Below are 24,937 nucleotides of genomic sequence, written 5' to 3'. Positions count from 1 at the left end.
TATTAAGTTTTAGAGACTTTAGGGTGTTTTCTATCCAAATCGACCAATTATATGCATATCCTAGCTTCTGGGCCTGAGTAACAGGCAGTTTACTTTGGGCACGCTTTTCATCCGGACGTGAAAATACTGCCCCCTACCCAAGAGAGGTTAAAGGTCTTTCTCACATCACCTGCGGAGAGCGTGATCACACAGTCGTCCGGAACAGCTAATGCTCTCATGCATGTTTCAGTGTTACTTGCCTCGAAGCAAGCATAGAAGTTATTTAGCTCATCTGGTAGGCTCGTGTTACTGGGCAGCTCTCGGCTGTGCTTGCCTTTGTAGTCTGTAATAGTTTGCAGACACATCCGACGAGCGTCGGAGCCGGTGTAGTACGATTCGATCTTATTCCTGTATTGACGTTTGATGGATTGTTGGAGGCCATAGCGGGATGTCTTATAAGCTTCCAGATTAGAGTCCCGCTTCTTGAAAGCGGCAGCCCTAGCCTTTAGCTCAGTGCCGATGTTGCCTGTAATCCATGGCTTCTGGTTGTACGTACGGTCACTGTGGGGACACCTTCATCGATGCACTTATTGATGAAGCCAATGACTGATGTGGTGTACTCCTCAATGTCATCGGAGGAATCCCGGAACATATTTCAGTCTGTGCTAGCAAAACAGACCTATAGCTTTATATCTGCTTCATCTGACCACTTTTTTATTGATCTAGTCACTGGTGCTTCCTGCTTTAATTTTTGCTTGTAAGCAGGAATCAGGAGGATAGAATTGTGGTCAAATCTGCCAAATGGAGGGCGAGGGAGAGCTTTGTACGTGTCTCTGTGTGTGGAGTAATTGTTTTTTACCTCTGGTTGCACATTTAAATTAGGTAAAACTGATTTAAGTTTCCGTGCATTAAAGTCCCCGGCCAGTAGGAGTGTCTCCTCTGGATGAGCGTTTTCCTGTTTGCTTATGGCGGTATACAGCTCATTGAGTGTGGTGTTAGTGCCAGCATCAGTCTGTGGAGGTATGTAGACAGCTACGAGAAATACAGATGAAAACTCTCTAGGTAGATAGTGTGGTCTACAGCTTATGAGACACTCTACCTCTGGCGAGCAAAACCTCGAGACGTCCTTAGATATCGTGCATAATCAGCTGGTGCAGATATCGTGCACCAGCTGTTGTTTACATAAAAGCATAGGCCCCCGCCCCGTGTCTTATCAGAGGCTGCTCGTCTGTCCTGCCGAAAGAGTGTTTAACCCCCCAGCTGTATGTTCTTAATGTCGTCGTTCAGCCACGACTCGGTGAAACATAAGATATTACAGTTTTTAATGTCCCGTTGGTAGGATAAACGTGTTTTCAGTTCGTCCCATTTATTTTCCAGCAACTGAACGTTAGCTAGCAGGACTGGAGGCATGGGCAGATTAGCCACTCGTTGCCTGATCCTCACAAGGCACCCTGATCTCATTCCACGAAATCTGCGTTTCCTTCTCCAGCGAATAACCGAGATCTGGGCCTGGTCAGGTGTCTGTATCATATCCCTCCCGTCCGACTCATTGAACAAGAACTCTTTGTCCAGTTTTAGGTGAGCAATCGCAGTTCTGATGTCCAGAAGCTCTTTTCGGTCATAAGAGATGTCCAACAGTCCTACTCATATTATCTATGCATAGTCACTTTACCCCTACCTCTACTAGCCTGTACCCCCGCACATTGATTCGGTATCAGTACCCCCTGTATATAGCTTCATTATTGTTCTTTTATTGTGTTACTTTATTTATTATTATTTTTACTTTAGTTTATTTAGTAAATATTTTCTTAACTCGATTTTCTTAAAACTGCAGTGTTGGTTAAGGGCTTGTAAGTACGCATTTCATGTGACAAAAATGTATTTGATTTGATATCTTGGTGTAACGGCTTAGTTGTTGAGTTGTGCTGGTCAGGTACTACCCCCCGGTGTCTGCAATACTTTGACATCTCATTAAAACAAATACATCTGTAGGAAGAAAAATAGTCCTATGCCCCCGGCTGATAGTCGGACAGCCGAGATGTTTGACTGAGGCTGGGCTAGGCGGGGCAGGGAGCCAAGAGAAACTAGTTTAGGTAAACCTGACACCTAGCTAGTGCAGTGATCTGCCTCAGCTACATGGGAGAGGAGTCGCCAGTTCATCTCCTGTTATTCTAAATTCACTGTCTATCATAACACACCAGGTTCGCATTCCATCTCCAGTCACTTTCCCACAGATGGAAGGGAGAMGGGGAGAGAGAGAGAGAGAGAGAGAGAGAGAGAGAGAATTAGGGAGAGAGAGAGGGAGCGGATAGAGGGACAGAGAGGGTGTGAGATGGGAAAGACAGAAACAGAGAGAAAGAGGGAGAGAGGGAGACAGAGGTGGAGAAAGTAAGGGACGGAGAGATAGACCAAGAAGTGAAATAAAATAATTATAATGGAGAAAGAAACATTGCGAGAGAAAGAGAAGGATAATATTTTTTAGATTCAGAACAAGAGCGTCTCTTAAGCGGATTTAAAGTTTTTTCAACTTGATCAAAGGGCGTTCTACAGTTGCCGAGGGCCACCCATTCACTTTGCTAATAACGTAAAATAATCCAAGGGTACAGTCAGCGTATGGAAACTTTGGCACGATTGGCAAAGTAGAGTAAGTGTGAATGTGAACGGCAACAATGAATTGCTGCAAGGACTGTGCTTCTCTCTCGTTATATTTTTACAAGTATTCATGAGTTATCAGTCAAGCCACACGTTTTATTTTCTAGTTTCCATATTAGCTTTTATACAACGGACTCTTGAGTTGGAACAACAACTTGGCGTAGAGCGAATTGGGATATTAAATAGGACTGCCAGGTTTCTGCCTTTTATTGCTGAAAAAACTCTGTGCAATGTAAGGTTGGCCAAACAAAATACAATCGGATCATACATTTTTGTTAGATAAGCATTATTCAATGGTACATTTACATTTTAGTCATTTAGCACAGGCTCTTATCCCAGAGCGACTTACAGCTAGCTAGTATGATAAATACTATAAGGGACTATTGGTCTCCCTTTAAATGAAAAACAACTTGTAAAGACTTTATAGAGTATTCATAAAGTCTTTATAAGCACTACATATCGGTAGATGTTTCTCAAATAATTTACAAGCTACATTAAAGGGGATATACTCAGTCCTTACATCTGTTGCTCTGTCAAATGCGGTACAACCCTTTTTCCACCCTTCGTGATATTTGCTTATGAAGTGTCTAAATAGGCAAAAGTGTAATAATTACTGTGTAATGGTTGACCTCATGGTGTCAAGCTCAAAAGGTCAACTTTTATTTAAAAAAAAAAAGGCTTTCTTAGTTATGCCATTACATAAGCAGAAATCCCCTTCGCCCTTTTTTTCTCACGTCTAATCACCAGATGATTAAATGAGATGTTAAACAGTCGTGGCAGAGGTCATATTGCCATAGTTACATCTTTACTTAGTAGTTATAGCAGCCACGGAGTCCAAAGGCAGCATGAGTCAGCTACTTTACTCAATAGTAGAATTTAGAATAGTGGAATTTATGATCACAATGTGTTCTTCAGTTCCCAGTTCATATCCTGCATTGTCTGCATTGTCTTCTGCTCCAATATCTCTCTTTCTCTCTCCTTACAGGACCATGATTACCGCACCAGCAGGAAAAGGGGGACATCCAAGAGACAGACCAGGGACTTCAGGGACCTCTCACTGATCAAGCTTCTAAACATTTCCATCACCCTGTCCCCGTTCCTGAGCGTGGACACCACCCAGTTCCACAAGTCCCTGCTGGACGGCACTGAGGCCTATTGGCTCAGCCTCCCCGTAGCCCCACAGGGGCGACTGGTAAGCAGCCTAGGCCAGCCAACCCTCACCTTCCCTGGGGTGTGGTGGACCTCTACACTCAGAAAAAAAGGATTACAAAAGGGTTCTTTGCGAAGGGATAGTTTTTTTTTATCATGAACCGTTTTCATCCGAATAACCTTTTTTGGAAGACAAGGGTTTTTTGTTAAGGTTTCCCCTATCGGGACAAGCCGAAGAACGCTATATGGTTCTACTTAGCACCTATTTTTCCCGATGAGTGTAAATGGGAGATCCATTGGACCTGAGGGAGGTGTCCGTTGTGATGGGGTGGTGGGAGGTTGTTATCTGGATGATAAAAATAAGAAAAAAGAAAATAAATGGCATCTTTGCATTTGATATTTATTGTGGTGTTTATTTCCTGCTTGTCCTCTTCAGGGAATGTCCAAGTCTGGCATGTTCTAATGTTTTAAGTATGTAAAGGCCATACAATGACATATTGCCCAATCCACTCTCTCTCTTTCCAGGTGCCTGTGCTGACCCAGTGGCGAGGGAAGTTCTGCGTGAAACTGAACATCAGCAACCCAGAGGCGGTCAGCTGGTTCCTGGACCGGGTGGGCTTGCTGCAGGCCCGTCTGGGCATGGAGTACATCCATCTGGAGGGGGCGGAGGGGAACCCGCTTGACCTGGGCGGGGGAGACCAGTATATTGGCCAACTGGCAGATGTGGCAGCCAGGATAGAAGAGTCGGCTATCATGAATGCAGGGACGAGGTGAGGGCTGAGGGAGGACACACGCACACACACTCGCAATACACTGACAAAATGCATAACTATCATCTATCTCTCTTCCCCCAGGTCGAGTCACAAGCCTGTGTTTGTGCGGATGCCTCCTTTGCAGTCTGACTGGAGCTCCTCTGGACTGAAGGGCCTCATTCCCTCCTTGCTGCACCACACTCTGCTGGGGTACAACTTACTCATTCCCGACGCAGTAGGTAATACCACAGCTACTCACCATCACTATACCTTCAGTTCAGATTGTTGTACCAAAGACACTCACACTCTTGCTCGTGATCAAGCAAGCAAACGAGTGAATGTTGACTCACTCACACATTCATTCGCTCGCTCTATTCATCAATCGATTTATCAATCCATACCTTTAAGCAGAACTATCAGTCAGTTATACCCTCAGATAGTCAGTCTATAGAATACAGTAAGTCTGATTCAGTAGCTCACTGCTTTTATATTGTTTGGATAGTCCTGTGTAAAGGGAAAGTTCAGCAAAAGTACATGTTATCATATTTGTTTCCTTGCCCTGAAAGCAGTCTATGGACAGGGAGGGACTGCAATCCACACTTTAGTTTAGTTACAGTCTTGTACCATCGCTGTAACTCTCTACAGACTCGGGAGAGGCGAAGGTCGAGAGCCATGCGTCCTCCGTAACACGACCCTGCCAAGCCACACTGCTTCTTGACACACTGCTCGCTTAACCCGGAAGCCAGCCGCACCAATGTGTCGGAGGAAACACTGTACAGCTGGTGACCGAAGTCAGCTTGCAGGTGCCCGGCCTGCCACAAATAGTTGCTAGAGCGCGATGGGACAAGGACATCCTGGACGGCCAAACCCTCCCCTAACCCGGACGACGCTGGGCCGGCTGTGACACACTGTGACACACTGGGATCGAACACGGGTCTGTAGTGATGCCTGCGCCACTCAGGAGGCCGCCCAAATCATCTCTTGAATGAATTGTGTTGATCAATGACTTGATTTGAAGTTATTTTGAGATGGTTTGGTCATGGGTTCACTGCTATTTCTGCCATAAAGTCTGCAGTCAGATCTGATTCTATTTAAATGAACATCCATCGGACCACCTTTGATATTCTGGACGACTGCATATTCCCAAAGGTGAAACATCCTTGGGCTTTGGCAACAAAAAAAACATATTCCCAAAATACTCTGAATTCCGGTTAGGGAACATATCAGACAAGTATTTTCTTTGATGTGGAGAAAACAGAAATCTGTCAGAGAGAGGAAGGATAGATGGGCTGGAAATCACACTAACTTCTATCACCCTCTCAGACTAAAAGGCTATATTAATAACTGTTGGATTTCACGCCTCCAGCGAAATATCCGTCTACCTCTACAGTATATGGGCATAGCAAGCTGGTTTGCTAAATTCTAACTCTCTCTCTCCCCCCACACCCTTCCCCTACATACCCCCCCCCCCCCCCCACCCATCTCTTTCTTTCTTCCAGGTGGTTCTCTATCTGGGGAGCTGGTGACTGACGAGGAACTGTTCATCAGGTGGCTGCAGATTGTAGCCTTCCTCCCCGTCATCAGCTTTGAGACGCCTCCCTGGGTCTGTGGGGAGGACCGGGTGAGTGAACACCACCCGCACAAGACACCACAAAGACTCCAAATAGGGTTTCAACATTTCAAAAACATTCCCAGGGTTTTCAAAACTCCTAGTTGGAAAATGCAACCCTGAACCGTCATACACACAAACACTCCAAATGGTCAGACCTCCTGTAAGACTACAATATTTGGAACTTTAGACCAAAGACCTTTTTACATACTCACCACCACACATTCCTATCAGTGGAGAGGTGGGGAGTGAATTTGGCCAATTCGATGTGCTGGAGAGATGTTCTTTCATTCTTATAGGATAGTTTAGCTAGTGTGTTTAGGGTTACGGTGTGTGTGCTCTGCTTTTCTGATAGTGTGTTTATTGATCCAGCAGCCTCTCCCTTTGCCTCTGGGTCACTCAGCGCTTTTCCCACCGCGTTCATCCATCAGTCCATCTGTCTGTCTTTTTGTCAGTCACTTTTGTGTGATTGTGGAAGTGTTTAGAGTACATTGAGCACATTGTCTCTGGGTCTATCCAAACCTAGGCCTTTCTCTCTCCCTCCCTCTCTCCCCTCTCGCGTTCCCTGCATGATACTGGATCACTCCCCATCCTCACCTCTCTGATGGACATCAGAAATATACACTTCACCTAATGGGCAAGGAAAACAAGGGATTAGGGCTCCAAGGGTAGTCTCAGGGTGTCTGGTCACCAGGGGCGGACTGAAACAATAATTCAGGCCGGGAATTTGACTCCATCCCAGGCCACCCTGTTCACGCAAACCACCAGACCGCTAATTTTGTAGGCTAACCCTATTTGTTGATGTAACGGGTTCCAAACTAGTTATACATTTGGCCACTATGTTCATCTGGGAAGAAAGTTATCCACATTACAAAATACAAACATTTGGGACTGACCAACAAGTAGCCTATCTGAACACTGAGTTTTCAAGGTATGCTATGGCTATGGGTGCACCCTCAAAAACTCACTAGGAATACACCAATCATAGCACATACAATTGTACAAGGCTAGACACACAAAACAATTAGCCTACACTTTTTAGAAAGAGAATGAGATATACAGAGTTGGCTCAAATGTTCAAATGATTATCTTTATATTCAAGCATCAAGCATATCAAAAGTATCAAAAAACTTCACACGCACACATTCACAGAACTTGAACATAAGCTACAACAATGTAAGTATAATACAAAAGTAAAAAAAGCACTCCTCTACAAAAAAATGTAGATTACAATGTTCCCTCACTGGTGCCCATATAGCCAACAGCACACAATAAACACAACTATACACTSAGTCAATGWAATTGAACATTGGCTGCATAACTGCAAGTATAATATGTCCAAAAACATGCCTCTGTACAAAAGTTTTAACTCACAGCAAATGTTCTTTCACCCCATGTCAGCCTGTTAAGGAAGAGTCATAGCATAGCTGCTTCAGAGTAACCAGGAAGTAATTACCACTAGTAACAATATCAGCTCAAAAAACCAGCTATGATTGTCGGCCATGTTTTCCAAGTTATATGCGCCGTCGTGTCTGTGTCCTCTGTAGCTAAGCCCACATTTACCAATAACTTTAACTACATCAATCACACGTTCCGTGACCTGCCTCCTCTTTCTGACCTGGTTTCGTTGACCTGACATTTGCTTATCACTCAGAAAGGTACGGATGTCTGCTTTGCTGGCTCTGAGGAAAAAGGCTTCTGCACTTTCTCTATGATTCTTGCTTGTCTCATGTTCCTGTACTTTCTGATGGGCATGTTTCCAGGCCTGCATGCCTCCTTTGACAAATGCACTATCACTGGCTGAAGGTTTTGCGAATGCAAGACATACTGAGCAGAACAKGGAGTGAGTTACTTCATTGTAGGTCAGCCATTTTCTGTTTGTGCCATCTTTGGAGTGGAATACATTGGGAATGACTCTTTGAGGGGGTTGTTTTGGGTGGTACTGAAAAAAGAAGTCAAAATCCTTGGACTGAGGACGGGCAAAATAATCAAATGGATTTTCAGTGCCTTCGCTGTCCCTTTCTATTTTCTCTGTACTGGGCTCTGAACTTCTCTCTCTCTCTCTGCACATCTGGTTGCTCTGCAGAATGAGATTAACATTGTAAATAACCGAAATTTAAACTTGTATTACTTGTACAGTCATCGATTGTATGCCCCCCCGATTACAGTCCTACTGATAATCTCATAAATAAAGTACATATTAATCTAAAATCATAGCCTACATGTTTAGGTTTGTACTCTGAAGTTGTACCTGAAGGTTCCTGCTCTGAGTCTGACTCTGAACTGACCACCATCTCCAGTTCTGCAAGACATACTCTAGTCCTGCTGCTGCTTCCTTCTCCACCTTTACAAAGAAAATACTCTATTATCATACTCACTATCATTAGTGTATCAGTAGGCTACATTAATACAGCCCTGGAAAATTAAGTGGTCTCTTAATTTGGAGTGGTCTCTTAATTTGGAGTGGTCTCTTAATTTGGAGTGGTCTGTTAATTTGGAGTGGTCTGTTAATTTGGAGTGGTCTGTTAATTTGGAGTGGTCTCTTAATTGTGGCCTGTTATTTTTTCCCAGAGCTGTATATTATTGTAGTAACTTGTCATGCTGGTACTAATGGTGCTAATTATCTTTGTCATTGCCTGTGCTGTGTCACACAGGCTACTGTGTTACGTTCATGGATGTATTATGGTTACGTTACTGTAGCCTGTTTCGCTGTACAGTGTACGTGCACTTTCCCCAGCTTATATGGCATGAGTCATGARCGAATGCTGGCAAGTCCATAGTCTAGGTTTACTATTTTTCACTCGTTGAAACATATTGCTTTCAATGTCATATTATGATCGCTATGTTGCACTCATTGCTATAATATAATTCCTCCACGACGTGTAAGACGTGCAAACTGTTTAGCCTACCGGCCGTTGTGTCACTTTTATTAGCTAGGCTACTTAGCTAGCCATGCTGGGTGTCGTGTGTGTGTCAGTGTGTGTGGTTTAGCTAGTGTTTTTGACTGACCTGGTCCCTTACTGGCGAACATGTCGCTTATTTTGCAGCGTCTGTGGTGAGGGCCTTTCTCTTTTTTATTCTCTCCCTCTCTGCTTCACCTTTCCTCTTCTGACTGTCCATTTCGCCGTGCGACTTGTCTAAAATGCTATCCGTAGAGAGGCAGGTAGACGGTTGCTATGTGCGTCGCGGAGAGACCTGGTGTCATTTTTGGTGCGCGCACCCTCGCGCGGGGACACTGCAGCGAGTGAGTGAGAGTCGCGCCTGATGCGTGGATTCTCCGTCAACTCATTCCTGCTTGCTATATTATTGCTGGTCAAGTTGACAATTCACCGCGCAGGCCAAAACGACCCTCGGGCCACCGGGAAATGTCCCGGTGCTCCCGACGGCCAGTCCGCCATTGCTGGTCACTGATATCAATGGGCCTATTGCAACGAAGATTGGCCACTAGATTATCAAATGGTACAGCATCAATGTGCGGGGGCACAGGTTAGTGGAGGCAATTGAGGTAATATGTACATGTAGGTAGAGTTAAAGTGATATTAAACAGAGTGTAGCAGCAGCAGCYTAAAATTAGCTGTTGATTAGCTTGATTAGCTGTTCAGGAGTTTTATGGCTTGGGGGTAGAAGCTGTTAAGAAGCTTTTTATACCTAAACTTGGCGCTCCGGTACTGCTTGCCGTGCGGTAGCAGAGAGAACAGCCTATGACTAGGGTGGCTGGAGTCTTAGACAATTTTAGGGCCTTCCTCTGACACCGCCTGYTATAGAGGTCCCGGATGGCAGGAAGCTTGGCCCCAGTGATGTACTGGGCCGTACGCACTACCCTCTGTTGTTCCGTGCGGACGGAGGCCGAGCAGTCCCCATACCAGGCAGTGATGCAACCAGTCAGGATGCTCTTGATGGTGCAGCTGTGGAGCCTTTTGAGGATCTGGGGACCCATGCCACATCTTTTCAGTCTCCTGAGAAGGAATAGGTTTTGTCGTGCCCTCTTCACAACTGTCTTAGTGTGTTTGAACCATGATAGTTTGTTGGTGATGTGGACGCCAAGGAACTTGAAGCTCTCAACCTGCTCCTCTATAGCCCCGTTGATGAGAATGGGGGTGTGCTCGGTCCTCCTTTTCCTGTAGTCCATAGCCATCTCCTTTGTATTGATCACATTGAGGGAGAGGTTGTTGTCCTGGCACCACACGGTCAGGTCTCTGGCATCCTCCCTATAGGCTGTCTCATTGTTGTCGGTAATCAGACCTACCACTGTTGTGTCATCGGCAAACTTGATGATAGTGTTGGAGTCGTGCCTGGCCATGCAGTCATGAGTGAACAGGGAGTACAGGAGGGGACTGAGCACGCACCCCTGAGGGGCCCCCTGTGTTGAGGAATATTTTCTCCATCTCCTTAGCTATCATACTCTGCTTCCAACGGGCGTTCCCCTGATTTTAAAACTCGGTCCTCCAGAAAGTGGAGCAGCTCAATATAGACAGAAGCCATTATCTCGTCCAATCATGGCTAGCGGGAAGATTCCTTCCTTTTTCTGTGGCTAAACCAACTAGGCTCGTAATTTAAAATGTTTATTTGTATTAACAGATGACATACAAGTTTGTTATTAAGGCACTTGTGGGGGTTGTAGAGCAAAATAGGCCAAACCTTTCGTTTTCATGTCTCATGGTCTGACAAACAAGTTTGTAGCTCAGCCACCTTCCACCACAGATGCGGAAGACCAATATAGGCGGATGCAGTGGATTGAGACGCAGCCCAAGCTCTAGCTTAAACTGATGTCATTATGTTACTTAGATTGATGCACAGGTGCYTCAATAGACACTTAAGGATTTAAAGTTGCACATGAAGTTGCACAAATTGTACTTTATTGAAGAAACAATGAATTGGAAAGAAATGTGGTATGGGAGAGTACTTTCGTGTTATTTGGAAGTCTTAGCATTTCCCAAACTTGGTTCTGGGGACCCCATGGGTGCATGTTTTAGTTTTTTTGCCCTAGCACTACACAGCTGATTCAAATAATGAACAAGATCAAGCTTTGCAAAGTGCTTTGTTTTATAATGATATTTAAATTGTCTATCACACGATGCGGCATTCCATATCACTTTCATTTACAATGTGGAAATGAAATACAAGTTAGTCTTCAATAACTTTACTTTTGCAGAAGAGTAGCTTTGATGTAGGCATAATTTTTCTTAATTGCAACCACAAAAAATTGGTGTGCAATTAAAAATGTATTCACTAAATTATCGTAATTGACAAGTTACATTTCTGGTTGAATAATTTTCATTACACAAGTGCACATCATTACACAAGTGCACCTTGTGCTGGGAACAATAAAAGGCCACTCTAAAATGTGCAGTTTTGTCACACAATGCCATCGATGTCTCAAGTTTTGAGGGAGCGTACAATTGGCATGCTTGCTACAGGAATGTCCACCAGAGCTGTTGCCAGAGAATTTAAGGTTAATTGCTCTACCATAAGCCGCCTACAACGTTGTTTTAGAGAATTTGGCAGTACGTCCAACCGGCCACACAACCGCAAACCACATGTAACCATGCCCAGGACCTCCACAWTCGGCTTCTTCACCTGTTGGATCGTCTGAGACCAGCCACCCAGACAGCTGATGAAACTGAAGAGTATTTCGGTCTGTAATAAAGCCCTTTTGTGGGGAAAAACTCATTCTGATTAGCTAGGCCTTGCTCCCCATTTGGTGGGCCTGGCTCCCAAGTTGGTGGGCCTATGCCCTCCCAGGTCCACCTATAGCTGTGTCTCTGCCCAGTCATGTGAAATCCATAGGGTCTAATGAATTCATTTCAATTGACCGATTTCCTTATATGAACTGTAACTCAGTAAAATTGTTGCATGTTGCGTTTATTTTTGTTCATTATATTTCAGAATACTGTTTAGTAAAAACGGAACAAATACACAAAGTATACAAAACAYTAATAACTCACCTGCTCTTTCCAGGATATAGACTGACTAGGTGAATTCAGGTGAAAGCTATGATCCCTTATTGATGTCACTTGTTAAATCCACTTCAATCAGTGTAGATGAAGGGGAGGAGACTGGTTAAAGAAGGAATTTTAAGCCTTGAGACAATTGATAGATGGATTGTGTATGTGTGCCATTGAGGGGGAATGGGCAAGARGAAATACTTAAATTCCTTTGAATAGGGTATGGTCAACACACTATTGCTTATCCATACTAAGAAGTTGTCATATAATGCACAACTGGGTTGTTCCCTGCAATTCATTCATTCTGGAACGTCCCCTTATTTGATTATCAGCTGTTGTCAAACACACATTGATCTGAAAAGAAGATTATCTTCCTCAATAGTGTGCATTGAATTCATACTAGATGAAAGCCAAAATGAGTATGACATCCTGGCATTTAAAACATACTCCATAAAAAAAAAAGACATCTCATAAAACGTTCTGTTTTCTCATACCCAATGAGCCTACTATTTAGAATGCAAGTAAGGGGTTTCAGCTAGGCCCAGTGGCTTTTCGGAGATGATGGTGGGTGGGGTGATAGTGTTGGGGTTTGGGGGTTGTGGTAGTGGAAGCGAGGGGGTGGAATTGTCTGGATTGGGTGGGTAGGTTTTGCCTTAAGCAAAGCACAGTGTCTTTTTAGAGAGGATAGAGGGTGAGGTGATGATGGTGGTGAAAGAGTGTTTTTCCCCCTTCTGTCAATGGGAGCAATCGGTTGGCCCCCTCCCTCCCTCCGGCCCAGTATCACCTGTGGTTAGCAGTCCATCTGGTCTACATTAGGGCCTTCCTCTAGATTTATGACTCMCTCACTCTCGGGCCATGACGCGAGCCACTTCGGCAGGAATGATAATGAATTTGAGGACAAGTCTTGGAAAAATACTTTATTACAGTCATTAAGGTTCCCATGTGTAATTGACTAGTGTGACAGTGCTGAGGGAGATCAACTAATTTTTCCACTTTTGGGAAGCGAAGAGAGAGAGAAAATATCCAGAGAGAAACATCATTTGCATGACAATTATGGAGAAATGTGGAAATGTGAAAATATTGGTCAGTTAGTGATTGAGGGACTGCAGTTTTTCCAMGTCGGTCCTTGGCTGTATCTCAAATGACACCCTATTCCTCCATATGTGGTTCTGGTCAAAAGTAGTGCATTGTATGGGAAGTAGGGTGTCATTTGTGTCTCAGAGAGCTTGAATGAAGTGCTGTTCTGCTGGATATATAACACATGACAAATTACAGTAGACTGCTATTATTGTGTTGTCGTGAGAAATACCTTGGACTACCTTCATTTTCCATAGTGTGCGTGTGTGTTTGGGTGTATTGGCATTGGCCATCATAGTGTGCGTGTGTGTGTGTGTGTGTGTGTGTGTGTGTGTGTGTGTGTGTGTGTGTGTGTGTGTGTGTGTGTGTGTGTGTGTGTGTGTGTGTGTGCGCAACACCCTTCAGAGACTGTTACATCAATCACCGTTTTGAGTCCAAATAGGAATACAACCATGGTTTAAACCACATGCCTGTTTTCTCAATTAGAGCCCCAGTCATAGCCAGGCTATGATTCTTCCACATTCATTTCGACAAATGTTTTCCCCCCCTTGTCAAAATACATAGTTTTATGGTTGTGGTTGGGTTTTGTTTCCGTCACGGGTGTGTGACCCTTCCTGGAATGTCCGAGAGGTTTGGCCCGAGCCGGAGAGAGGAGACGGACACTGTTGGACCACAATGTTAACAATGCTCTGTTCTTTATTCCTGCATGTCTGAGAAGGACAGCTGAACTTGGCCCACCTCTCTCTCAACTCAAATGCATTTACGGGTCTTTTAATGGACAATGAGGACCAGTTTCTGCACCCAGATTAAGCTTACCCCTGGACTAAAATACATGCTCAATGGAAAATCTCCACTGAAAGTGCTGGGCACAGACGTGTTCAACTTCTATTTTTGATTTACATTTGATTTAGTTGTCAACTAACCTTAATTCATGTGAGATCAACAAAACATGTCACCATGTCATTGGATTTAGGTTAAAAGTTGGGTGAAAAAAATATTTAAGTCCCTTACGTTAATTACTTTTTTCAAATTCAATCAGTTTTCCACGTTGATTCAACGTCATTACATTATATTTCTTTTGTTGAAATTACTTGGAAACAACGTTGATTCAAATCAGTTTTTGCCCAGTGGGAAGGGCTTAATCTGTTTTAAGACTGGCCCTCAGTGTACAGTAGGTACACTGCTTACAGCTTTGGCAGTTCCAATGATTGTTCAAAAGTATGTTGTTTCTGTGTATTTCTATGTAATTGTCCCTCCACCCTAGGTGCTGAACTTGACGCGGGCTCTCATCGCGTGGCACCAGGACTTTGTGGTTCCACTGGTGACGAGGTATGCAGAGGACTGGATGACCTCGGGGAGCCCAATTTACCGGCCACTGTGGTGGCTCAGCCCTGATGACCCCGTGACCTTCACCATTGATGACCAGTTCCTCATCGGAGACGAGGTGACCGAATGACACTCAGACGTGGCATTGTTTTATACTTGTTCTGATTCTGCTGGTTAAGATTGAAGTGGATGGTTCAAATTGAAGGACGCACACCGATAATAAACATTATTATTGCATAGATTCTGGTACAACCTCCTCCGTTTATAAAGCCCTCTTGCACGAACTTCAGCCGTACCTTACTTCATTGTTAACCTACAGACGTACGAGCTACCAGACCCGGTCTCAGAGATGGCCAACTCTGGAGATCCCTTTGGAAGTTTTTTTAAACCTTACTTTTTCAGTGATCTCCAGAACTCTCTCAAATTGGATGTTTTGGTACCGCTAGGGCACCTTTAAACTGAGAATCGTTTTTTTTTTAAATTATGGTCGTTTCATGAAGCTACTTTTCTTAAATTGTTTGTAAATGTGTATGATTGATTGCAGGGTTCTCTTGTAAAAGAAGAATGGGTTTCAATGAGATTTTCCTGTTTAAACAAAAGGTTCAATAAAAAMATCTATTTTTAAATATCCCGTTTGGGGCCTACTGAATGAGACCCCCCGGTTTCCAAGTGTAAGAAAGAGGCCTAGGGCCTCAGTATTKATCCCAGAGAGTCTCCTGCGTGGATTCCACTTCTAACACCAARATCAACTAGTGGCCAATGCCATTCTAGAAGACTGAGGCCCTAGGTCTCTTTATTACAGTTGATGTCAGAAGTGGGACAGTGTTGCATGCTCCTATCAATCCCATAGATTTGTAGCTAGCGGTGGCTAAAGTTAGCAAATGTTTCTAGTGGCTGTTTAATGGAAACCAAACCATGGAGTACAGTTTCTCCAGGCCGATAAACTACTTTCAGGGTGGGGAACCATCTAACATTAAGTTTTAAAATCCTGAACTTTTCCTATAATGTGTTGTTGTTATTATTATGTATTTCCAGGTCCTTGTTGCCCCGGTAATAGAGAGGGGGACAGTACGGAGAAATATTTACCTGCCCGACGGGGGCTTTCAGTGGCAGGACAGCCGCAACGCCCAGGTGTTCGACGGGGGAACTCTCTTGGAGGACTACCCTGTCGCCCTCGAGGAGGTCGCCATTTTCTTACGGAGGAGATCTTGAGGCTCAAGTCACGTGATTTATACGTGACCTATCCGGATACTAGTTTTGAATCCTTTATTTTCTGTTTGACTCGTGCTGTTCTCAAGTTGCACTTTTCCACAAAGACAATTGACAGAGGCTCGAGACTTCTTCTTGAGATTAGATGTGAATATTTTTATACTTGCACTTTACAATTCAGAACGATTTGTATTTTATCGACGTCGTTTTCTTCTCTCTTCTTCCTTTTTTAAACTTTAATCTGTTGTACCTCTCGGCTGATTGTTTCAGGACTTATTTTTTGTTTATTTTAATCATTGCTGTTCTTGCTTTTTTTGTATCTAAGAAAGAAACCTGTGTGTTTACATATGATTCATTTCTAACGTTTCTAACTGCTGCCGGTTCTCATGGAGACATGGAGTACCAATGCAAGCCCCCTCTTTCGCTTCAAAACAAAACATATGAATTTCTAAAGAAGACCAAACGAAGGAAAAGAAACAGAAGGATATGGTTTCTGCTAACGGAGAGCCTGGAAGAAATGAATGAGATGAATGAGATGTTAGCTTAATATGAAAGAGGCTGAAGCAGCTTGGTATGTCTCTCTCATTCTTTGGAAAAGCTTTTACTTGAACTTACCTAGGCTCAGAGCTGATGTATGATGAATGTACCTCAACTTTAGTTTTTCATTGCTTTACTACGCTAACAAGTCTGTCAATCAACACACACTTCAAGACTTCGAGACACCACTCTCCTTTAAAGCACTTATTTTTTAAACTCATGCTCAAACAATATGCAGAATATAATGCTAATATTCTTTATTGTACTTTACAACCTTAACATACACTACTTGACCAAAAGTATGTGGACACCTGCTCGTCAAACATCTCATTCCAAAATCATGGGCATTAATATGGAGTTGGTCCCCCCTTTGCTGCTATAACAGCCTCCACTCTTCTGGGAAGGCTTTCCACTAGATGTTGGAACATTGCTGTGGGGACTTGCTCCCATTCAGCAACAAGAGCATTAGTGAGGTCGGGCACTGATGTTGGGCGATTAGGCCTGGCTTGCAGTCAGCGTTCCAATTCATCCCAAAGGTGTTCGATGGGGTTGAGGTTAGGGAACTGTACAGGCCAGTCAAGTTCTTCCACACCAATCTCAACGAACCATTTCTGTATGGACCTCGCTTTGTGCACGGGGGCATTGTCATGCTGAAACAGGAAAGGGCCTTCCCCAACCGATTGTTGGAWGCTCAGAGTTGTCAAGAATGTCATTGTATGCTGTATCATTATCATTTCCCTTCAAAAACAGCCCCAGACCATTATTCCTCCTCCACCAAACTTTACAGTTGGCACTATGTATTGAGGCAGGTAGCGTTCTCCTGGCATCCGCCAAACCCAGATTCGTCTGTCGGACTGCCAGATGGTGATGCGTAATTCATCACTCCAGAGAACCCGTTTCCACTGCTCCAGAGTCCATTGGCGGCGAGCCTTACACCACTCCAACTGATGCTTGGCATTGCACATGGGGATCTTAGGCTTGTGTGCTGCTGCTCGGCCATGGAAACCCATTTCGTGAAGCTCCCGACAAACACTTATTGTGCTGACGTTTGGAACTTTGGAACTTTGGAGTGTTGCAACTGAGGACAGACGTTTWTGTACGCTCTTCAGCACTCAGTGGTTCCGTTCTGTGGCTGTCTGCTCTATTTTTTACACCTGTCAGCAACGGGTGTGGCTGAAATTGCTAAATTTGAATGGGTGTCCACATACTTTCGTATATATAGTGTAGCTTTTCAAGCTRTACTCTGGTATAAGCAACCCATTTGAGTGCCTTTTTTATACATGAACTTGAACCTACACCACTGTCCCAGTAATAGCATGCACCGTACGCAACAGATATTGCTTATAGCAGCTTAGCCCACTCAAACCTCCTACTCTAATATGCTGTCTGTCTTAAAATATTTTAATAGGATGTTCATTTTTTACTGGCATTGCTGCTGTGTTGGTGTGCTCTTTCATGATAGCCAGAGGAAGCTCTTAAGGTGGACGCCAGTTGTAACGGAGATTAAAATAAGACAGGGATGTTCTGGGTCTATAACCCCCCCCCCCCAAATGGTTGGAAACACCTATGTGCTGTTTGGCTGTCAAAGCAACTGTTGCAGCGCAGTTTGGATGCAGATTAGAATGACTGTTGTCAAAGAATGCAAGCCCCTCCCCCAATTGTATACAGGGTGGATCACCATTGAGACCAGGGTCTCATTTGCAAGGGAGCCCGGGGGAACAGGAACATACAATAAATAGTATCAATACAATACATACAATAAGAGTCATCAAAACAAACAACTCACATATCACCTCCCTTAAACTCCATCTAAACTGTCCATTTCAGACAAGTGAGTCAAATTTCAAGGTGGCCTGAAGGTTATTCCATGACCTGGGGGCATAAAGACATAAAAACTAAAGGCATTTTTACCCAGGTCAGTGGAGACCCGCGGGACCTCTTTGAACCAGCCAGTCCAGAGAGTGGGTCTGAAAATGGCTGGATCTCCAATTAATACGTGAGCTGAGTTAGAAGAACCGCTTTATATACAGAAAGTAGCCAGTGCTGGGCCCTTCTGGTAGTCAGAGACTCCCAGTCAACAGAGCTATAGAAAATGCAGTGATGTGTAAAAAAAATTGTCCCCAGTGATAAAACGCAGTGATGAATGATAGACTGAATCGAAAGGGTTTTAAAGCAAAGGCTGCTCATGCATGTAGATTATATCACCATTGTCAAGTACTGGGAGAAGCGTTGCTTGAACAATCTTCCTTCTACTTTCCAAAGTGAGGAAGGATTTATTTCTATAGAAGAAACCAATCTAAATTGTCAACTCTTTTGTCAGTTTTTCAATGTGTGTTTTAAAAGAGAGCTTATCGTCAATCCAAATAACCAAGTATTTTTAAATGGGTAACTTTGCGCTCCATTCAATTAGCAAATATGAAAGTCCTCAGGGTCAATATTACGAGACCTAGAGAACAACATACATTTGGTTTTATTAGCATTTAGCACTCATTTAAGATCACTAAGTGATTTTTTAATTGAGTCAAAACCATGATGAAGGTCTTGAATGTCCTGCTGTAATGAAGGGGCACAGAAGTAAATAACTATAATCCGCGTAGAGATGAATGTTACAGGTCTTAACAGATAGACCAATATTATTTACATAAATAGTCGACAACAGGGCCCAAAATCGACCCCTGCGGCACATCTTTCGTAATATTAAGGAAACTAGATTTGATAGCGTCAGTAAGCACACATTGTGTCCTGTCCGTTAGATAGTTCGTGAACTAATTGCAAGACGCCCGATCACGGTCTATTTCAGACAAACTTTGAACAAGTAAAAGTAAAAAATGGTTGACCGTATTAAATCCCTTCGACAGGTCAATAAATAAGTCAGTACACATGTTTTTATGGCCRAAACAATATAGCACATCATCTAAGACAAGTGTAGCCACTAAAACAGTGCTATGTTCGTGTATAGAACCAGATTGATGTTCATTAAGAAAAGAATGAGAAGTCAAAACCGTTTTAAGCTGAGAGTTGGCCAGGGACTCTAAAACTTCGGCAAGGCAAGATAGCTTGGAAATTGGATGGTAATTATCCAAGTCAGAAGGATCTCCACCTTTGTGTAGGAGGAGGACTTATGCCATTTTCCAGATAACTCCAGAAACAATTGCCAAGTTAAAAAATATGGGAAAAGGATTCTGCAATGAGTGGGGCAGAAATCTGCAGCAAAAAGAGATCAAGTGAGTCAGCTCCAGCGGATTTTTTTTTTAACATCGATCTTCAATAAGGCACCTAGTACATACTGTAGACATCCAGTGGTTGAAATGAAAATGAGGAATGTGTATCTGGGAATGTATTGTTCTCTGCAACCTGGCTCGAGGTGAGTAAAAGGCTCCCTCTGTTGGAATCAGAGTTTTCAGAAGCTATTTTATCAAATAGGTGACCCACTGAGGCACAGTGGTTATTAAAAATGTCCATCACAAATGTCCATKTTATCTGTTATGGGAACAGAGGCTGTCGTAACACGCTGGAGTAATGAGGGGATGGAGTTTTGRTTAGGATATTTGACTACCTTCCAGCAGCTGGATTCTCACCAGTTCAAGAAGTATGTCGATTTTGCCTTTTTAACCAGGCATAGGCATATTTCTCAAGCGTCTGAAGGACTGCCAGTCAGACTTAAATTCAGTCATCCTAGCCTTAGCCCAAGCTACATTTCTCTCCAGAAGTATTTCTGATAGTTCATGCGTGAACCAGGGATTAGCTTTATCCCTTACCCTTCGTTTCTTGAACGGAGCATGCTTATCTGCAGTAGAGCAAAGAAGTTAAACAGTTTAGGGCCTGATGCGAAATGCCTATAATTTGTCTTGAAATAATGCGAGGGGCGGGATGTAGGTAGCTTTGCATCTCTTATGCAGACAACGGGACAATGGTCACTGAACTCATTAGCAAAAATAAAATTGGCTTTATGCTTATGAGGGGCATTTCTCTCAATAATATCTAAAATAATAGATTTTTCAGGGTGTTCAAAGTTGGGGTGAGTTTGTTCAGTTATCAACTGAGTTAGATTTAGCTCAATGCAGATATCTTTCCGCCTATCAGAGCTACAATAGACTCATAGCCAGTCGTACAGTGCTAGCAACCTACGGAATCTTTCGCTGCCATGACTCCATGATGGCACTGGGCCTGAAATAATCAGTTCTTTGAAATTCCGTTTCAGCAGTTCTGAGCTTGCCTTCCTAATGTCATTAGAACCCACATGGACCACTACAGCGACAACCCCCGTTTTCTGGCATAAAACAGTAGGATGCAGCCTAGTAATGTCCTGAAGCCGAGCCCCAGGACAGCACAAGGCTTTTGCCCCGGGAKCCGAGATGTTTCACACCATAAGCTGGCGATGATAAAGGCTTGTGAGATGGCAGAGGAGGTCCGGAGTGTTTTTGTGCCTCCRGCCGGCCACAAAACCCATTATGGCTGACGGAGGAGCCGGTGCGTCAAGACACCCTTGAGGTCCGGTGAGAGGAGGAGCGCAGCGGATCGGAATCTGTTACAGAGTCCCCTCGGGAACTTACAGGATCCAAGGCAGGATCCCCCTCGGAAGGAGTCCGGATAGGGSGCGATGGCGCTGGAGTCTCGGGAAGCCAAGATGGTAAAAGCTGTTTGAAAACTGGATTTGGGTCGGGCTTCCCAGCACCAAAGAAACCACACTTGCCACAGGCCACTTCCCTCCATTTGGCCTATGGTGGGTGACCTGCTTCCATGGTTGGGCAGCAGAATTGGTGAAGCAACGTTCCTGCTCCATTTCCCAGGGGAGTGGGAGGCTTCTTTGGGGAGGGGTGCCTGAAAGGCATTGGCCATTCAGTCAAGGAGTGTTGACATGGTGGTGATACTCTCAACACATTGAAACGACGTCCAGCCTGTGGTGTGGAGAAGATAGGCATGGGTACTTTCCCCAGTAGATTGTGCAAGTTTTTAATCTGTTTGCTAAGAGTAGTCACTTCTTTCCTATAGTCTTCTGCAAGTAAACAATTGTTGCATCGAAACTCCGGTCAGTCCACATTGTTCCGGGAAGAGAGCATAGTAAATAATGCTCGCTTTTTTCCCTGAACGGGAAAGCATCCATGGAAAGAGACATAGGAACTAAAGAGATAGCGATTTCAGGCAGAGTAATAAAATAGACAATAACTGATTTTCCGGACCTATACAGGCCGTCGGTAAATAGGCCCAATATATGAATACACCAAATACAAAAAAATATATTAAACAAAATAGACTCCAGCCTATTAAACTTAACTTTCTTCTACAAACAATTCAGTCTCAAACAAATGTGTGCGCTCTCTCTCTCTTTCCAGTGACCCTAACTCTCATGGGATAGTTCAGGGAAATGACATATTTAGATATGTTTCCTTGAAAGCAGTCTAGGTACAGTGACTGCAATCCACACTGCAATCCAAATCATCTCTTAAATGGATTGTGTTGCTCAATGGTTCAGATGATTTTGGCAGAACATTTCAAATGGGGATACTATTTGGTCCCAAAATGCTAATATTACCCGTAGCTAGTTTAACAAAACCAAATTGTGGATTGCGGTCATTTAAGGTAAGAATTTCTAAATATGTAATTTCACTGAACTATCCCTTTAAAGAGATAGTTCACACAGCTACATATTGGTTGCTCATAGTAGAAATTCAGTGTTTCTGTATTATTATTTCGTAATATGATAGCATATTTGTCTAACATAAAGGGCCGGTGGGAACCATTCATTGGATCCATGAATTGGCATCAGTGCCCTTATCAAGATAATATTTATATTAATATTCTCAAATATATTTTGAAGGCTACACAGCAATTGAAAGAAGGATCTACTGTAAAGATTTTGTATTAACATTTGACTGAATTGTCAGAGTGACCTGCTATACAGTTAGATAGACAGCCAATCTGGTTTAGAAAGCATGTGATTTGTATAGAGACTGTCCAAACAAAGAGCAATGTCTCCACACATTACGGACCTGCTAAATGAGTTGGTTAGTGCATTCATTATTTGATTTACTGTAACTATACCCTCAGTTCACAAACCGATTTTTAACCTCATTCTTTATATCCAGCACCATACCAGTGTATGTGAAAACGGTACATTTCTACGTTTTGTAGTCAGAAAGATAGAAAAGGTTTTCAGCAATTACTTCCGGTGATGTAATTTTCTAATAAAAAAGTTTCTTTCGTAAGAAATCAAAAAACAGTCGTTGCTTAACAAATCAAACCTCGGTACGGATTCTCTCTGGTTTGTTTGCCATTCTGGGACCTGAACTCCGTCATTTAATTACACCTTTAATTTTGACAACTTAATTGATTTACTTTAATTTGACTTGTTTACTGTATACAGAAAGAACACTCAGGTCTACTGTTAGTAGCTAATCAAATCACACAATGTCTACTGTCAGTAGCTAATCAAATCACACAATGTCTTAGTGCCACAGCACATTGTGAGCATGAGTCTTAAACGTCTTAAACCCTATTAGAGATTAATGTACTTAACCGTTATGGCCCCAATGCAGTAAAACTAACTGTTTATGTAAAGAGCTTATCTTTTTTCCTGCTTATGTTTTTCAGTGTATGCTGTTAAATGGTACTGTAGATGTAAGTTGCTAAGAAAAGCTTGGAGACACTTTTCCCACCACACGCTGAGCAAGCGTGATCATATGTACCTTGTTGTCAGCCCTCTCTTATACAGTAGGGGGACGGACCGGGTATTACTATAACCACATCAGCAATGTACATATTTCAATGACTGTGCAATCACGTTTTATTTTTCTCTTCTGTAAATTGGAGAAATAGAATCGACAAAACTGCAATAAAGTTTACATTTTCTTACAGAAGCTGTTTTTGACTTTGTTAAACGATGACAAGACAGATCATGATATCTCAAGATTGTGTTACTATGTACATGGTCAATGTGTGTCTCTTTGTCAGAGCGCTTGTCTGTAGTTATTGCATGATTATAGTATTTTCATCTGTGCCTTTGGACAGAAAATAATGTGTGATTACTTGTTTCTGTATGCTTGGCTGTGTATGATTGTGTGTTGTGTTTTGTGCTCATGTGCATGCTTGTCTTCTTATTTGTCAGTGTATGTGTGTGCTGATGCAGTCATCCTTATATTTTTGTGTGTGTGTGTGTGTGTGTGGTTTTACTATCCTTGTGGGGACCAGAAGTCCTCACAAGGATAATAACACATGGAAAATTCAGACAAGTGGGGACATTTTGAGAATTACCACAAGTACAAAGGCTGTTTTAGGCTTAGGGGTTAGGGTTAAAATTAGGGTTATAATTAAGGTTAGGGTTAGGAGTTAAGGTTAAAATATAACTTTCAACGGGAATCAATTGTTTGGTGCCCACAAGGATAGCAAAACAAATGTGTGTGTGTGTTTCTATTGCTTGCTTGTGTATTTCTGTGTGCTCATATTCATGATTGTGTGCTTCCTTTTTCAAGTGTGTGCTATCTTGGTTTTGTGAGTGTGCGCTTGGCTCGTTTTGTGAATGTGTTTTTGCTTGGTTGTACGTGTGCTCACTTGCTTGAGAGTATGCTCATGGTCATGTGCTTGGCTTTGTGAGTGTGTATTCACTTACTTGTGCATTGGTGTGTGTGCAGTCTACATATGGACGTCACTCACTCTACCCCCCCTCCGTGTCAGCCAGTCTGTCACTGTATATCTGCGTCCATGCTGACTACTAACATCTCCACTAATTCCTCTTAAAGCTAATAAAAGTTATTTATAGTGGCGTTGAGCATGCGGTGGTGGCTGAGATTCTCTGGGGAATCACATTCCCCCATGCAGCCCCCTCAAGCTACCTTTCAGCTCCCTGCCTGGCCGGGATCCACCCAGGGGCCCCTTTCTCGCTTCTCTCTTTTTCCCTCTCTACTCCTTTACTTCAGACAGACGGGTGCAGCAGGCCACCGACATCTTACCTTCACCAAATCGCCCTACTCAGCCCTATTTAGGATTTATGTAATCCCTTTTATACTAGGTATTTCTTAAAGCAGGATCAATGAGTTAGCTTGCCAGATTTCAACTGGTAAGGTTAAGGTTAATTCTGCCATGTGAAATACCAGCCGGGTCTCCGGAGGTATTTTTGGAGAGTGACCTGGGTCATGTTCATTAGGCACCAAATGATCGAAAACAGAGTGAAACAGGGAAAGACGCTCATTTTCGTTTCGGCTAGAATCATGAACTGACTGTGCAGAGATTACAATCTGGCAAAATGGAAGTGGCAGGACTGAGTATTTGTAGAGGTCTTGATTATGGAACGAGTTGCAGCTTGTAGGGATCTGCTCTGACTCCAGCACACCTGCTCCAACCACACAGAGAGGGAGAGAGAGTACAGGAGGAGTAACTGCAGGTCAAGAAGACACCGGATGAACACCAGAGGGCGTAGCAGGAGCAGATGTGACATACAGTTTAGATAGTCTCATATCTTAGTCATTCTGAATGCAAGTTGCAGGTGAATAAAATGTCAGAATGTTGGCTGTCCCCACTCTGTTTGGACTCCGATAGGAATTACACGTCACTTTGCAAGTCTGCATAATGTGACTTACAGGCCTGATGAGTGTTAGGGTAAAACTAGGCCCTGAAAATGACACCTTATGAAATATGCATTGTATTGTGTTAAATAATTTTATTTGAACTATAATATGTTTGCCTAGAATCTCACTTGAAGGCCACAG

General features: G+C 43.2%; 1 protein-coding gene across 1 annotated transcript in view; it reads left to right on the top strand.

The window, feature by feature from the left end:
• The window catches only part of si:ch211-236l14.4 (SITS-binding protein), a 94,814-nt gene extending 71,722 nt beyond the window's left edge, over positions 1–23,092 (top strand). Inside the window, exons 5-10 of the mRNA XM_023984711.2 lie at positions 3,617–3,823; positions 4,306–4,550; positions 4,635–4,771; positions 6,032–6,153; positions 14,428–14,607; positions 15,525–23,092. Of these exons, the coding sequence (XP_023840479.1) occupies positions 3,617–3,823; positions 4,306–4,550; positions 4,635–4,771; positions 6,032–6,153; positions 14,428–14,607; positions 15,525–15,701 (1,068 nt within the window). The 3' untranslated portion in view covers positions 15,702–23,092. The remainder of the gene's footprint in view (positions 1–3,616; positions 3,824–4,305; positions 4,551–4,634; positions 4,772–6,031; positions 6,154–14,427; positions 14,608–15,524) is intronic.
• Positions 23,093–24,937: the final 1,845 nt, after the last annotated feature.

Source organism: Salvelinus sp. IW2-2015, linkage group LG4q.1:29 (assembly GCF_002910315.2).
Source record: "Salvelinus sp. IW2-2015 linkage group LG4q.1:29, ASM291031v2, whole genome shotgun sequence".
Taxonomy (NCBI): domain Eukaryota; kingdom Metazoa; phylum Chordata; class Actinopteri; order Salmoniformes; family Salmonidae; genus Salvelinus; species Salvelinus sp. IW2-2015.
The sequence above is the reverse complement of the archived record's forward strand: the minus strand, read 5'-3'. Positions and strand labels throughout refer to the sequence as shown.